At 44.1% G+C, this 17,348-nt stretch overlaps 1 protein-coding gene across 1 annotated transcript in view; it reads left to right on the plus strand.

The window, feature by feature from the left end:
* Positions 1–6,897: 6,897 nt before the first annotated feature.
* The window catches only part of LOC115471985 (histone acetyltransferase KAT2A-like), a 754,860-nt gene continuing 744,409 nt past the window's right edge, over positions 6,898–17,348 (plus strand). Inside the window, 1 exon segment of the mRNA XM_030205993.1 lies at positions 6,898–7,162. Coding sequence (XP_030061853.1) covers positions 6,944–7,162 — 219 coding nt within the window. The 5' untranslated portion in view covers positions 6,898–6,943.

The raw sequence follows: 17,348 nt of genomic DNA on the forward strand, positions 1-17,348 counted from the left end.
CCTCAGTTCCCCAGGACCAAAGTCCACCACCTTAACCACTAGGCCACTCCTCCTTCGTGTAAGGGGATTTAATCTATTAATTGCCACTGTACAACAAATTCCTTCAATTTGCGTCTATCTCTCTTGGCATAGCGTATGTTGTGTGAGGAATTATCTAGATTTGGTTGCAATGTGAGGTTAAAGTCCCCCCCTCCCCCCAAAGTAATGAGCCCTCTATATTCTTAGAGAGAAGACGATCTAGGTCCTCTATGAATTCCCCTTGATTTACATTTGGCCCATACACATTTATCACAGTATAAACCTGCCCTGCTAAGGAAAGGACCACTAATAAATATTCCATGGTTTAGACCCATTAAACATTATCATTACTCCCCTACTTTTATCTGTATTAGAGGCAAAATGTATAATGGAGAAGTTTCTTTGATGACATAGATACTCATGCTTGGGTTTAAAATGGGTCTCCTGTATCAGAGCCACATCCACCCAAAGGCGGAGTAGCTCACGAAACAGGAGTTGCCTCTTCCTGGGAATATTCAAACCCCTCACATTTAAAAGCAATAGCGTAATGTCAGACATAGTGCGTTATCCAGACCACTCTCCGCCTTTGTCCCCACTGCTTACCTTTACCGCTCCCTTTATGTCTCTGAAAGTAACAAAAGCACCTCTCCACCTCCCGCATTCCTCCCATGAACCCAGCCCTTGGTTCCTGTACCCTTTTTTACTCTTTCCCTCCCCTTCCCACATAAACCCTACCCCTCCCCATGCCCTCCTAGGTATTTTAGACTCCCCACTTCTTTTACCGTGGTTAGCCTTTAGAGGAAGTGTTGGCCAAACATCCGTCCCTGGTGACAACCCACAAGTCTCTAAAGACACTTATTTAATACCCGATTTCTCCCTCCCCAACTTTCATATTGATATAAATAACATATCATACAATCTCTAAACTGCATCAAACATAACTTTCAAACCATCTTAATATTGTGCCACTTTCTTCTGTTTCACACCGATACAGCACCTATTGAAAAGGATCAAAATCCCCAACTGGCTCTCAGTTTGCACTTAGGCCACACGGCTAGCCTTGGGTGTCTCAGCATTAATCCTGCTTCTTGCCTCTTCGTCGTCAGGTAATTCGCACTGTTGATTGCTGCCGTTGTAGCCTCTTAGGTCCCTTACCCACTTGCTGCCATTTTGGCGGATCCACTCGAGCGGGGCCACGTAGTCCAGTTGTTGAAGAGCCTGGTGTTGCTGACGTGCCCTCCTCTGGAAGTATCACTCTTGCCTCCGCTATGAATTTGATCAACTGCAATTTTCCATCTTTGTAAAAGGCAAGAGCAAAAGGATGACGCCACCTATAGCGAATGCCCATCTCTTGCAAGCGCCTGGTGACTGGCTTCAATTCTGCTCTTCGTTTCAATGTGGCCATTGCTAGATCCTGATAGATCTCCACTCCATAGGAATCCCATTGAAAATTGCTACTCTGGCGAGTTGCTTTTACTACTTGTTCTTTTATTTTGTAGTCCTGGAAGCATGCCACTATGTCTTTAGGCAGATTAGCACGTGGTGAGCCCATAGCTCTGTGGGTGTCACGTCTGTGGCCGTGACCCCTCTCAGACTCACCTTAGGTCCTGTGGTCAGCTTCTGAGCTGGCTTCTGTCTGTTCTTTGTGAGTTAGTTCTGTCTCTGTTTCTGTGTGCTGGCTGCATTAGATTGTCTGTGTGCTGTCACCCGTTCCAGATTTCAGCACAGACCGGTCCGGATCTTCCAGACTGCCAGACTTGCTTGTTTTGTTTGAACCTGCACAGCACCCTTAGTTGCTTGGTGATTGCTGCAGCTGAGTCTCAGCTGCTGCTGGGCTTATTAGCCATTCTGAAATCTTTCTGCTTTGCCTTTGCATCGCCTAAGGCCCTGGTATGTTGGTGCTTGTGGCACTTCTGCCTAGTTTAGTTTCTGATTCAAGTTCTTGCCTGATTCTAGTTTAGTCTTTGTGTAGCTTCTTGTATTGTATTGCTTGTTTCCCAGTCTTGTTTCTTGTTTGTATGTCTTTGTCTAGTTCTAGGTTCTCTGTGTTTCTTGTTCAGTGGCTGCCTGGCAGCTTTCAGTTTTGTCTCTTGTCTACCAATGTTTGTTCCCTGTTTTAGTGGCTGCTTGCAGTTTTCAGTCCTGCCCTTTAGCTTTCCCTTCCTTGCCCTGCTGCCCCTGTACGTTCCTTTCCCCTCTGACCCTCAGTCCTGGTTCAGCCTAGTGGGTATCCAGTCCTGCCTTGCCCAGTAAGTCCTGCTGGCCACCTGCAGCCAGGGGCTCAACTCTTGGTGAAAAGCGGCCAAGCGCAGGTGAAGTTTAAGTGTGCCTGCTCTGCTTATTCCTGCTTGTTTGCTTCTGCTGCAACTCCAGTCCAGGGTTCCAGTCCTGTTCTGCCTAGTCTCAGGTGTGGGGTGGTTTTGCCTGCCACTGCCACTCCTCGGCAGTGGCCCAAGGGCTCACAAACCTAGTTCCAGCTTTGAAAATGTGACAATGCTTTTAAATCCGCTCTCATTTCTTGGAGCCATTCTCTCCAATCGACGGATCCTTCCTCTCCAGTGCCCCACGAATCTGCTAACGAGGTCTGAGGATCAGTGGCTGCTTGAAGTCTCTCTTGTTCCTCTTGCCGCTTCGCGTCTGCCTCCATTTTGTTCTTCCCACATGGCGTATTTCCACCAGGGAAGGCGAAACGAGAGAGGTCTGCTGCTCCCTGCCTTGCTGTCATCAAGCAGTATCGACCCTCCGCATTTTCGCTGCCCGCTACCTGTCTGCTCGGTGGATGAGGTTCGCTTATTTTGGGCTTGTTGCTGGTTTTCCCCGTGGGCTATCCAGAGCTTCTCTTTCAGGCGGCCATTTTGTCCGACGACGTCACTTCCCCCTATATAATAACACCTGTATTTGTTATTCCGGAACTGGCGAACGCCACTACGGTCCTATGTAAGTCACATTGAGCCTACAAATAGGTGGGAAAATGTGGGATACAAATGTAACAAAAAAATAATAAATAAAATAAACAAATTATTCAATACCTCTCTTTTAAATAGTAGTAATAAAAATATTAAGGGCATTTTTATACTATACCACTGCATTCTACAAAACAAAGGAGTAAGTTCACAGAAACCATATTTCTTTTGATCTAGGCTCAGGAAAACTTTTTTTTTTTTTTTTAAAAGGTCCCAGGTTTCAATCAAATTCATGTTTAATGTGGGATATAAATGTCATAAATAAGTACATAAATAGATAGATAGAAACTCTGAAGGATGAGCACCTGATTCTCATAACATAATGTCTGTTTTAGTGGCCCTTTACAAGGAGAAAGAAAAAATTCTCTGCACGACTATAACACGTGCTAGGGTGTCCCTATAACCAGCCTCTACAAATGACACACTGATTACGATTTAAAACAAATTACTACTCTACCTATAAGAAGTTATTTCGTTATACTTCCTCTGTATACATCCGTATACTACAGAAGCTGGCATGTTTGAAAATATAAGTGAGATTAAATAAAAATGCTACCAACAATAAAGAACGAGAAAGTAGATGCAGCAGCCCTTGCTGATTTCTTACACTTTAAGTTCATGCTGACCTCCTTCCAATCTGCTCTTTTATGCGCCAAACAGGATTATTATATCCAACTGACCAACTCTCTTGGCTCTAACCCTCGACTTCTCTTCACCACATTGAACTCTCTCCTCAAGGTGCCCCCTCCCCCAACTCCCCCTTCATTATCTCCTCAGACCCTTGCTGAATTCTTTCACGACAAGGTTCAAAAGATAAACCTTGAATTCTCTACCTCGCCACCTCTCCCTCCACTAGTCCGTTCCCCTCTCTCTCCTTCTCCTCATTCCTTTTCCTCATTTCCTGAAGTTACTATAGAGGAAACTACACTTCTCCTTTCTTCCTCAAAATGTACCACCTGTTCCTCTGATCCCATTCCCACCCACCTTCTTAATGCCATCTCACCTGCTCTTATTCCTTTTATCTGTCACATTCTCAACCTCTCACTTTTCACTGCAACTGCCCCTACTGCCTTTAAACATGCTGTGGTCATACCTCTCCTTAAGAAGCCTTTACTCGACCCTACTTGTCCCTCTAATTACTGACCCATCTCCCTCCTCCCTTTTCTCTCCAAATTACTTGGCGTGCTGTTCACCACCGCTGCCTTGATTTTCTCTCCTCACATGCTATTCTTGACCCACTACAATCTGGTTTTCGCCCTCTCCACTCAACCGAAACCGCGCTTACTAAAGTCTCCAATGACCTATTACTGGCTAAATCCAGAGGTCTCTATTCCATCCTCATTCTTCTTGATCTTTCCGCTGCTTTTGACACTGTCAATCACAGCATACTTCTCGATACCCTGTCCTCACTTGGATTCCAGGGCTCTGTCCTTTCCTGGTTCTCTTCCTACCTCTCCCTCCACACCTTCAGTGTTCACTCTGGTGGATCCTCTTCTACTTCTATCCCTCTGCCTGTCGGCGTACCTCAAGGTTCTGTTCTTGGTCCCCTCCTCTTTTCTATCTACACTTCTTCTCTTGGTTCGTTAATCTCATCCCATGGCTTTTCCTACCATCTCTATGCTGATGACTCCCAAATCTACCTTTCTACCCCTGATATCTCACCTTGCATCCAAACCAAAGTTTCAGCGTGCTTGTCTGACATTGCTGTCTGGATGTCTCAACGCCACCTGAAATTAAACATGACCAAAACCGAGCTTCTCATTTTCCCCCCAAAACCCACCTCCCCACTCCCCCCGTTTTCTATTTCTGTTGATGGCTCTCTCTTATTCTCCCTGTCTCCTCAGCTCGAAACCTTGGGGTAATCTTTGACTCTTCTCTCTCCTTCTCTGCTCATATCCAGCAGACCGCCAAGACCTGTCGTTTCTTTCTTTACAACATCTGTAAAATCTGCCCCTTTCTTTCTGAGCACTCTACCAAATCCCTCATCCACAGTCTTGTCACCTCTCGTTTAGACTACTGCAATCTGCTTCTTGCTGGCCTCCCACTTAGTCACCTCCCCCCTCTCCAATTGGTTCAAAACTCTGCTGCCCGTCTTGTCTTCCGCCAGGGTCGCTTTGCTCATACTACCCCTCTTCTAGGGTTACCATATGGCTCCAGAAAAAGGAGGACGGATTGAGCCAGCCGGGTTTTACTTCCATTGCTTTCAATGGAAGTAATTGAGCCGGCCGGGTTTTACTTCCATTGCTTGAAAGCAATGGAAGTAAAACCCGGCTGGCTCAATCCGTCCTCCTTTTTCTGGAGCCATATGGTAACCCTACCCTCTCCTCAAGTCGCTTCACTGGCTCCCTATCCGTTTTCGCATCCTGTTCAAACGTCTTCTACTAACCTATAAATGCACTCACTCTGCTGCTCCCCAGTATCTCTCCACACTCGTCCTTCCCTACACCCCTTCCTGTGCACTCTGCTCCATGGATAAATCCTTCTTATCTGTTCCCTTCTCCACTACTGCCAACTCCAGACTTCGCGCCTTCTGTCTCGCTGCACCTGTTAATATATGGCCTGGCTTTAAGGCTACCACTGGAATAGTGATGGCCAAAGCTATGCAGCCTAAAACAACTGAAAAAGTACTGACTAGGCCAAACAACAAGTAAATGATTTAATATTTGAGAATCTGCAAAAAGCAGGTCTGAACAATGAGTCCTGCCACAAATTGGTACAATTTTTAAATCAAATACAGCACCTGTAATGAAAGAATGATGGATCAGATGAATAAAATGGGGCTTATTATTTTTGTATAAAATGATACAGAGGTCATACAGAGTTCATAAGATGGTATGAAAAGTATTGCAACAGGGAGATGTGACACTGGTATCTCAACCGCAAGATAAGAAAAACAACTTGTTCCCAAAACATGCTGATAAGACCGCATGGGAAAGTATCATGTAAGAAATTGAGAGCAAGGTATCTCACCATGTACTTCTATGGAGAGGTTTGTGTATAAAAGAGGGGAGATTTTGCCTTAGTTTCGGAGTCCTCCCCAACGCTTCTCTCAGACGGCAGGGCGCTGTGCAGATGAACCCAGAATCTGTCTGATGTCTGTATTGGTATTAACTTGAAGACTTGTCTTAGGGTAAGGAATAAAATGTACCTATCTATTTAAACCTATCTCTGTCTCTATTTTTATTGATTCTATCTTCTCTTTACCTTACATTTAGCCTACAAGGTAGATCCCATACAAGTGACACTCAGTTTTGGACAGAAAGCAGTAGTTATGGGAATTAGTTTTCAATTACGGCTCCTAATGCCACCCCAGAACAGACCCCCTTGTGATTGGGTGACAATGGAGGTTAGCGAAACTATACAGAACCTGTTATATGAAATAAGTACCTTTAGTCCCCCAGTGTGAAAGGGGCAGAAAGAGGTCTTTAAGAAAGGGACATTTAAACACACCCTACGCCTGGAATAAACTTCCTGAGCCCATACGTTTTACCCCATCCTTGGCCACCTTTAAATCTAGACTGAAAGCCCACCTCTTTAACATTGCTTTTGACTCGTAACCACTCGCCTCCACCTACCCTCCTCTCCTCCTTCCTGTATACATTAATTGATTTGATTTGCTTACTTTATTTTTTGTCTATTAGATTGTAAGCTCTTTGAGCAGGGACTGTCTTTCTTCTATGTTTGTGCAGCGCTGTGTACGCCTTGTAGCGCTATAGAAATGCTAAATAGTAGTAGTAGTGTTAAGTGTACGTGGATGACGGCTGCGCTGGTGAGAGGAAACAGAGAGCAACCTAATTGGCTTCACCTGTTTGACGTCATGACGCCTCCTGTTCTCACTCTAACTTTGTTGCTAGCTACCGAGGAAGTTAAACCTCCTTGCTGCTTGTTACAGTAGATCCCGTGACTATGTGAAAAAAAAATCTTTATTGATATCCGGAAAAACTTGACAGCAGTTAGTTGGCATGGCGGAGCCGGCACAGGCTTTTCAGGGTCGATGTGTGCAGCATCCTCAAGCTGGTGGAGCAATAAGTATGGGCCCCGCTGGTTCTGGCAGCAATAATTGCGACCCAGCACGTCCAGGCTTGAGTCAGCAGCAGAGAGCCAGCCAGAGGAAGGCACAAGTGCGATCCTTCCCCCGAGCCAAGAAGCTGGAGAAACTTGGGGTGTTCTCAGCGTGTAAAGTAAGGAGAACCGGGAGGTGGGGGGTAACTGCCCATTCTCTTTTTTTTCAGTTTTTTAGGAGTTGCCTAAAACCAGAGTTGTCCGGATGCATGCTTTCCGTGGTAGCACGGCCTACCTGGCTACAGAAGAACATCAGCTTCTTTTTAGAGAGCAGGCAGCTGCATCAGCCGGTGGCATGGAAGGTTCAATTTGGACAGGCTTTCCCGCTTTACAGTACTTGAAGAAGAGAAGGTCTTTCTGTTTCCAGGGTTTCAGTTTTGCGGTAGGGCTAAGCCAACTTATTTGCTTCGTCTTCTCGCATCTTTTGTGGTTTTAGCTTCTAGTGTCTGCTGCATTTGTCTCTTTTTATATTTATTTAAAAAAATATACGTTCCGCACAATTCACTGTTCTAGGCGGTTACAATTTTACACGCATAAAAAAATCAAATCACACAAATTATATACTGTATACAGATTATATACAGACACAAACAACTTTCTGATAGCTACTATTCAGATACCACTACAAGTAATATTTATTTATTTATTTATTTGCTACATTTGTACCCCACATTTTCCACCTACGTATTTGCAGGCTCATTGTGGCTTACATTATATTACAAAAGATATTGTTATGAACAGAGTAAGAGGTTTGTTCTAAGTTAACATATTACTATGTAAGAAATAAGGAAGATATGTCTGTAGAATAATTTACATAACACATAATAAAAAACAATAACATAACATAGTAACATAGTAGATGACGGCAGAAAAAGACCTGCATGGTCCATCCAGTCTGCCCAACAAGATAACTCATATGTGCTACTTTTTGTGGATACCCTATCAGGGGCGTAGCTACGGGTGCACCCAAACTATACTCAGGCCCACCCAGTTGCCCTGATAGGATGTGCGCTTTGGCGCCTTTCTGCCACGGCTCAGTTGAGCCTCCAGAACGTGCAGTGTTTCGGTAGCCAGCAGCGCTCCAGTCCTACTCCCGCTCCTACTAGACTTAACTTTTTTTTTCTTAATTCGGGTCCCCTTTCCTGATCTAGACCTGGCCAGTCTAGCGCTACATTCCCACGACGCTACTCACTATGAGGTCTGACTCTATCTTCACTCTGGACTCTGCTGCTTTGCCTTGCCCCCCCCCCCCCCCGTGTGCACGCTGGCGCCGCAGTGCACTGCAGACCCGGGAAGCTGTGAAACCTGTACTCATCCTTTCAGCACAGTGCAGAATTTGCTTAGGTAACTGCTTAGTAAATCAGGAAAATTCCTTTTGAAAACTACCTTAATTTCTGCCTCCGCTTTCTCTTTCTCTTTTCAGAGGCACTTCTATGTTGCTTCTTTCATTTGCAAAGCGACTTGGTGCTTAAATTAGTGTTGCTGCTGCTCCTTTACTGTGCCCTCGCTAGAGCAATATCAGCCTTTTCTTGACCCTCCCCCTCCCCGGCCACCCTCAGCACTGCCGTGTGGCCCCAGGCCAGAACAGGCATAGGAGCCAGCACACACAGAACAGAGCACGGTGCTCGAGTCTGCACTGCCTGCCACCACATGCAAGCCAGCTGTCGTCCTCCAGGTAAAATAAATAAAATGTTTTAATTTTAATGTGTACAGTGTAATGTATGATGACCAATAATGATAATATGGCTAATATAATCAATTCAGAGGGATCAGTAGGTGGTTGGTTTAGCTATAGCATAATCAAGTTCTTAAGGAGGTTTCTTATTTGTAAGTTTTTTTTGAACAAGTGCATTTTCAAGTTATGTGTTATTTTTATAGTGTTCGGTAGTTTGTTCCATGCTTTTGTGCAGAGGTATGTGAAGGTAGATGCATGTAGTGATTTGTATTTGAGCCCTCTACAATTAGGGTAGTGGAGGTTTAGGAAGGTACGTGATGAACTGTTGATGTTTCGTGCTGGTAAGTCAATTAGGTCTGACATGTATGACGGAGCTTCTCCATGGATTATTTAATGGGTTAAGGTGCAAATTTTGAAATCAATACGATCTTTTAGTGGAAGCCAATGCAATTTTTCTCTGAGGGGTTTGGCGCTCTCATTTTTCGCCTTTCCGAATATGAGTCTAGCTGCGGTATTCTGTGCAGTAATAGTTTTTTCTTTGCATCCTGCGAAAATGGAGTTACAATAATCCAGGTGGCTCAGTACTAATGACTGCACCAGCGTACGAAATACTTCTCTTGGGAAAAAAGGCTTCACTCTTTTTAGCTTCCACATTGAAAAAGACAGGTACAAATCAAGGTAGGGTATACACAAAATGTGGCACATGTGAGTTATCTTGTTGGGCAGACTGGATGGACCGAGCAGATCTTTTTCTGCTGTCATCTACTATGTTACTATGTTACATTGCAAAAAACATTTTTTTTGTCACATTCTTCGCATGGTTGTCAAGGGTGAGATTTCGATCAATAGTAACACCCAGGAGTTTCAAATTATTCGCAACAGTGAGAGTGTGGGATGGTGTGTTTATATTAGCGTAATTAGTCTTATTAAACTGTGATGATAAGATAAGACATTGTTTTTTTTTTCTGCGTTTAGTTTAAGTAGGTAGGCATCCGCCCATGAGTTCATAATTTGGAAGCTGGTATGAACTTTATCTGTAATTTCTGATAAGTTGCTCTTAAATGGAATGTATATTGTGACATCGTCCGCGTAAATATACGGATTTAGGCCTTGATTGGATAATAATCTGGCTAGTGGTAACATCATTATATTAAAAAGAACTGGTGAAAGCGGCGAGCCTTGAGGTACTCCACATCCGGGTCTCCATGGTGAGGATACTACTACTATTTAGCATTTCTATAGCGCTACAAGGCATACGCAGCGCTGCACAAACATAGAAGAAAGACAGTCCCTGCTCAAAGAGCTTACAATCTAATAGACAAAAAATAAATAAAGTAAGCAAATCAAATCAATTAATGTGAACGGGAAGGAAGAGAGGAGGGTAGGTGGAGGCGAGTGGTTACGAGTCAAAAGCAATGTTAAAGAGGTGGGCTTTCAGTCTAGATTTAAAGGTGGCCAAGGATGGGGCAAGACGTATGGGCTCAGGAAGTTTATTCCAGGCGTAGGGTGCAGCGAGACAGAAGGCGCGAAGTCTGGAGTTGACAGTAGTGGAGAAGGGAACAGATAAGAAGGATTTATCCATGGAGCGGAGTGCACGGGAAGGGGTGTAGGGATGGACGAGTGTGGAGAGATACTGGGGAGCAGCAGAGTGAGTACATTTATAGGTTAGTAGAAGAAGTTTGAACAGGATGCGAAAACGGATAGGGAGCCAGTGAAGGGTCTTGAGGAGAGGGGTAGTATGAGTAAAGCGACCCTGGCGGAAGATGAGATGGGCAGCAGAGTTTTGAACCGACTGGAGAGGGGAGAGGTGACTAAGTGGGAGGCCAGCAAGAAGCAGATTGCAGTAGTCTAAACGAGAGGTGACAAGGGTGTGGATGAGGGTTTTGGTAGAGTGCTCAGAAAGAAAGGGGCGGATTTTACGGATGTTGTAAAGAAAGAAATGACAGGATACAGTCGACTTGGATATCACTTGATAAGATCTTACAGTTAGGAATTTGTAGAACCAATTCAATACGTTTCCACCTAGTCCAAAGTATTCGAGGATGTTTAATAGAACACTATGGTTAACCATGTCAAACGCACTAGACATGTCGAATTGGAGGAGTGGAACGTTATTGCCAGCTGCGATAATTTGTTTGAATTTAGTTAGAAGTGTAATAAGAACTGTTTCAATGCTGTGATTGGCACGAAATCTGGATTGGGATACATGTAATATTGAAAATTTACTCAAGTAATCATTAAGTTGCTTAGTTGGCTTTCCATCAATTTGACTACTAAAGGGATGGATGCAACTGGACGATAGTTACATTGTTTAATTTTTTCACACAAAACAAACTAGAATTACCCATGCTTCAACAAATAATAATGTATTTTCTCTCTTGAAATCTGCCAGGGTTTTGGTTTATCCGATTTGTTGTGGGATCTTGTTCCACAATATTGGACCTACAATATAGGAAATTCTATTTCTGTAGTCCTCCAATTTAATCATATAAGTTGTTACTTCAAACAAGCATTGTTCTCCAGATCTTAGTGATCATTTAGGCTGCTGCAAATGTAAAATCTTTAACATCTGCCATAAAACTTTGAGTTTAATTCTTTGTGCAATTGGTAACCAATGTGGCTCTCCTAAAACCGGACTAGTGTGTTCAAATCTAGATTTTCCTACCAACACCCTTGCAACCGCATTATGTGCAACTTGCAAGGCTTGGCAGAGCTGGTGGTTGGGAGGCGGGGCTAGTGCTGGGCAGACATATACGGTCTGTGCTGGGGCTGGTGGTTGGGCGGCGGGGATAGTGCTAGGCAGACTTATACGGTCTGTGCCAGAGCCGGTGGTTGGGAGGCGGGGTTGGTGGTTGGGAGGCGGGGTTAGGGCTGGCCAGACTTATACAGTCTGTGCACTGAAGAGGACAGTACAGATAAAAAAGTAGCACATATGAATTTATCTTCTTGGGCAGACTGGATGGACCGTGCAGGTCTTTTTCTGCCGTCATCTACTATGTTACTATGCAACTTAGTCTTTCTTTTTTTTAGACCATTCATTAGACCATTACAGTAGTCAAAATGTGGGGTAACAGTACTCTGAATAACTTTTCTAAAATTTTATTGTTTTAGAAAGGTTTTAAGCCTTCTCAATACATGTAATTTCTGTACATGCCATTTTAAATTCAAAGCAGTCTTATCAATCTCAAATTCTGAATCTTCTGTAAAATCTTAATTTTAGCAGAATCATATATAAATTCTAATGGTACATCACTATCTTTCTTACTAGATAATAAGAGAATCTGAGTTTTTTCTACATTCAATTTTAGGTGATTTGCCTTCATGCAAATCTGAATGGATTGCAGATATGATCTTAACTTTGGCAAAAGTAGTGTCCATAGTAGCTTCAAAAGGTACAAGAAATTGATTTCAAGATATATGCAGATGATATACAATCTTGAAATCATTCAATAATCTATAGAGAGGCAATAAAATAATATTGAACGAGATCGCAGACAGACATGATCCTTTTTGTAATACCTTTCGCATAGCTTAATGGGCAGTATAGTGGTCTGAATACCAAGCGAACGGGGCTCGGTTCCCACTGAAGCACCTTGTGACCTTGGGCAAGGCGCTTAATGCTCCACTGCCCCAGGTACAAAAAACAAACCAAATGAAAACGGATTGTGAGCCCACAACGGACAGGAAAAGTACCTCCTGCCAGGTTTTATCCTCCACTTTCTCCCTTTTTCAGAGTCAATACCTATGAATGTCCAACGAAAACCTGTTTTACTCAGTATGACAATGATTATTATGAGAGCTAATTTCTTCTGTCGTAAAAAGATTATTTGAGCACTGACTTTTTTTCTCTTTTGGGGTTTCAAATTTTCGTCTTGCTTCCTGTTACGTTTGTCTGTGAATTTTCCTATGTTTCTGCTAGTTCAGTTCTGCTCTCTTATTGTTTATGGTTTATAGTTTATTTAAATTTGTTATACTGCCTTTACTAACTAGGGGCCCTGTTTACTAAGGTACGTTAGCGTTTTTAGCGCGTGCTAAATGTTAGACACCCATATATTCCTATGGGTGCCTCTAGTTTTTAGCGCATTCTAAAAACGCTAGCGCAGCTTAGTAACTTAGTAAATGACTGCAGATAAAGACCTGTACAGTCCATCCAGTCTTCCCAACAAGATAAACTCATTTTACATGGTATGTGATACTTTATTTGCATACCCAAGTTTGATTTCTCCTTGGCTTTCTCAGGGCACAGACTGTAGAGGTTTGCCCAGTACTGCTCTTGTACTAAGTTCTGAAGCTAACGTCGAAGCCCCTTAAAATTTACACTCCAGCCTTATCCCTATCTGTTCAGTCACGATCAGGGCGTAGACTGTAGAAGTCTGCCCAGCTCCCGTTTTGTTTCCTAATTACCGGCGTCGCCACCCAATCTCCACTAAGATTCCATGGAACCATTCCTTCTAAACAGGATTCCTTTGTGTTTATCCCACACATATTTGAATTCCATTACCGTTTTCATCTCTACCACCTCCCGCGGGAGGACATTCCACATAGCCACCACCCTCTCCATGAAAAAATACTTCCTGACATTAGTCCTCAGTCTGCCCCCCTTCAACTTCAATTTATGCCCTCTAGTTCTACTGCCTTCCCGTCTCCAGAAAAGGTTCATTTGCGGATTGATACCTTTCAAATATTTGAACGTCTGTATCATATCTCCCCTGTTTCTCCTTTCCTCCAAGGTATACGTGTCCAGCAAGTCTCTCCTCATATGGTTTGCAACGCAAATCCCATACCATTTTTGTAGCTTTTCTTTGCACCGCTTCCAGTCTTTTTACATCTTTAGCAAGATACTGCCTCCAAAACTGAACACAGCACTCCAAGTGGGGCCTCACAATGACTTGTAGAGGAGCATCAACACCTCCTTTCTTCTGCTGGTTATGCCCCTCTCTATGCAGCCTAGCATCCTTCTGGCCACGGCTGTTGCCTTGTCGCATTGTTTCTTCACCTTCAGATCCTCAGACACCAACACCCCAAGGTCTCTCTCCTGAGTTGAGCTTACTAATCTCTCCCCTCCTATCCGGAGGGTAGGAGGGGAGTAAACAGGACCCAAGCAGAACAAGGCAGTTTATAATCCAAAAAAATATAGTACAGGTAGAAAAGAACTACAGTGGACAGGAAAGTGTAAAGAACAGTCATCCCGAACATTCAAAAACTAGGGTAAAGAGGCACAGAAAAGGGGGAAAGGGAGAACGGAGAAAAGGAGAGAAGAGCTAGGGAGCAAATGAAGGACAGTTATGAGTGTCAATTGCAGAAACACAAATCCCTTAGGTATTATCGAATGCTTGGTGAAAGAGCCAGATTTTTAGTGCAGTTTTGAAATGTTTTAACTCTGACCGAATAGGTAATGGAAGATTATTCCAAAAAAAGCAGTGAAAAAGATAGCACAATGCTTCATTGATTATAGTGAGGGATGCTAGATAAGAAGGGAAACACAACTGAAAAGTGCTGAAGATGAGAAAAAGGATTTTAAAAAGAATACTGTTCATTTGGTAGCCAGTGATACTGTTTGAAGTGGGGGGGGGGGGGGGGGGGAACACGATCGGTTCTATGGGCATGACATAACAGTCTAATAGCTGTATTCTGAAGAGATTGAAGTTTCCTCAGGATTGCACAAGAGCACCAGAATAGATCATATTACAGTAGTTTAATCTGGAGACTAAGAGAGAGAGCTAGATCAAAGGAATCTAGTCTGGAGACTAAGAGAGAGAGAACGAGAACAAAGGGGTGTAGTCTGGAGACTGAGTGAAAAGTATGATTACTGATCTGGATACCAGTAATTTAATGTAACTGCTGTGAGGATAGAAACATATGGGTAACTGAGAAACATTATTCTTCAGAGGGTAAGAGTTTTGCTGCTCTTCCTTTGCGCAAATTAGCACTACCATATCCAGCTAGTAGATGTTCAAAAACATCATCCTGGAAGCCCAGGCCAAATATATTCCGCGTATTAAAAAAGGAGGACGGAAGACCAAACAACAGCCAGCGTGGTTAAAAAGTGAGGTGAAGGAAGCTATTAGAGCTAAAAGAAAATCCTTCAGAAAATAAAAGAAGGAACCGACTGAAAATAATAAGAAACGGCATAAGGAATGTCAAGTCAAATGCAAAGCGCTGATAAGGAAGGCTGAGAGGGACTTCATTGGAGGCAAAAACACATAGTAAAATTTTTTTTTAGCTATATTAAAAGCAGGAAGCCGGCAAAAGAATCAGTTGGACCGCTAGATGAGCGAGGAGTAAAAGGGGCGATCAGGGAAGACAAAGCCATAGTGGAGAGATTAAATGAATTCTTTGCTTTGGTTTTCACCGAGGAAGATTTGGAAGTGATACCGGTGCCAGAAATGGTATTCGAAGCTGACTAGTCGGAGAAACTTAATGAATTCTCTGTAAACCTGGAGGATGTAATGGGGCAGCTCTACAAACTGAAGAGTAGCAAATCTCCTGGACTGGATGATATTCATCCCAGAGTACTGATAGAACTGAAAAATGAGCTTGCAGAGCTATTGTTAGAAATATGTAATTTATAGTTAAAATCGAGTGTGGTACTGGAAGACTGGAGGGTGGCCAATGTAACGCTGATTTTTAAAAAAGGTTCCAGAGGAGATCCGGGAAATTATAGACCCGTGAGTCTGACGTCGGTGCCGGGCAAAATGGTAGAGAATATTATTAAGAACAAAATTACAGAGCATATTCAAAAGCATGGATTAATGAGACAAAGTCAACATGGATTTAGTGAAGGGAAATCTTGCCTCACCAATCTACATTTCTTTGAAGGAGTGAACAAACATGTGGATAAAGGTGAGCTGGTTGATATTGTGTATCTGAATTTTCAGAAGGCGTTTGATAAAGTACCTCATGAAAGACTCCAGAGGAAAATGGAGAGTCATGGGATAGGAGGTAGTGTTCTATTTGTGGATTAAAAACTGGTTAAAAGATAGAAAACAGAGGGTAGGGTTAAATGGTCATTATTCTCAGTGGAGAAGGGTAGTTAGTGGGGTTCCCCAGGGGTCTGTGCTGGGACCGCTGCTTTTTAACATATTTTTTCTTGTCATCAAGCAGATGAAGCCATTACGTATGGGTTGTGTCCATCAACCAGCAGGGGGAGATAGAGAGCACTCAACTTTTTACAGTGCCTCATGGCCAGCCAGCTCCACTGCCTCTTCAGTATTCTCTATCTCCCCAAGCAGGGTGGCTGCAGCTTCTTCGAGCTCCATCAAAAATCTGCCTGGGGGTGGCTCCTGGCTTGCCAGTTGTTAGCCGGGGTGTTAGAGGCTATAGCAGCTTCACTTTGAAGGCACATAGGTCAGCCCTTTCCCAGCCTTACCCATGCCCCCGTGGATGTGGACATATTAGCTTGCTTTTCCCTGTCCTTTCCCACTCATCTGAGCTTCTGGAGTTCTCTGATTTCCTCACAGCGTTAAAAAAAAAAAAATAATGGAACAGAGGTTTTTCCTTTGATTCTTCTATGGGACCGGAGCTGTGATACTCGGTCCGGTGAGGTAAGAGTGTTTTCTAACTCCTCCGGGGTGGGCCCGCGATTGGGGCGTTTTTTGCGCGAAACCGCCATTTTGAATTTTCCCGCCGTTTTCGGCGATGGCTGCTGCAGAGAATGTAAAGCGCTGTTCCCGGTGTGGCAAGCGCAATCAGCAGCGGGGCTCTGTAAATCATGCTGTACAGGTGTACGAGCAGGCCCGAGCATGGCGAGCGATGATTCTTCCCGCTCAGAGCTGGCAGCGGACGCCATTTTGAATTCTCCGCATGGCGCGGCCTCCGTAGAGAGAGAGCCCTTAGCCCGGGGGGGGGGGGGGGGGGGCTCGAATTGAGGCTGTTCAGAGAGCGGCTAGCCCCGGACGGGATCTGGGTGCCCAGGGTGAGTTTTTCTCCCCTGATTTTGTGTTGTTATTGCATAAAGCATACATGCTGAAAAGGATCGTCTGAGGCCCCTTCTATTGTCCCCCCCGGTGGATTCTGGCCTGGGACTGCCCGCTGAGGCTATTTTCCCTGATAATTGGCATAAAGAAAAGCGTAGAAGGGCTAATTCCCCTTCAGATTGTGGTGCACCTCCTTCCCCCCCCCCCCCCCCCCCCCGTGGTCGGGCTGTGAGGATTTGGAGAGTTCTGGTAGGCCTTTGTGGTCTAAGGAGCCAGAGTCAGGTGCAGAATTACCACAGGATCTGGATGATCCTTCCGTGGTGAGGATTTTCCACCGTGATGAGCTGCCAGCGCTTATTTCAGATGCCCTACAGGTTCTTTCTATTGAAGAGCCTGACAGTGGCACTGCCTCCTCTGTGAATCCTAGGATGGCTAGTACCAAAAAGCCTGCTCGAGCCTTTCCTTTGCATGACTCCATCCAAGAGCTTATTTCCGCTCAGTGGGCTGACCCCGAGGGACCTTTGAAAGTTTCCAGGGCTATGGGACAATTATACCCTCTGCGTGAGGAGCATTTGGCTTGCTTTGCAATGCCTAAAGTAGATGCCCTAGTCACTGCGGTGACAAAGAGAACTATCCTCCCTGTGGAAGGAGGAGTTGCCCTGAAGGATATACAAGACCATAGGCTGGAAGCAGCACTTAAACGGTCCTTTGAAA

The sequence above is a fragment of the Microcaecilia unicolor genome, chromosome 6 (assembly GCF_901765095.1).
Source record: "Microcaecilia unicolor chromosome 6, aMicUni1.1, whole genome shotgun sequence".
NCBI classification, from domain to species: domain Eukaryota; kingdom Metazoa; phylum Chordata; class Amphibia; order Gymnophiona; family Siphonopidae; genus Microcaecilia; species Microcaecilia unicolor.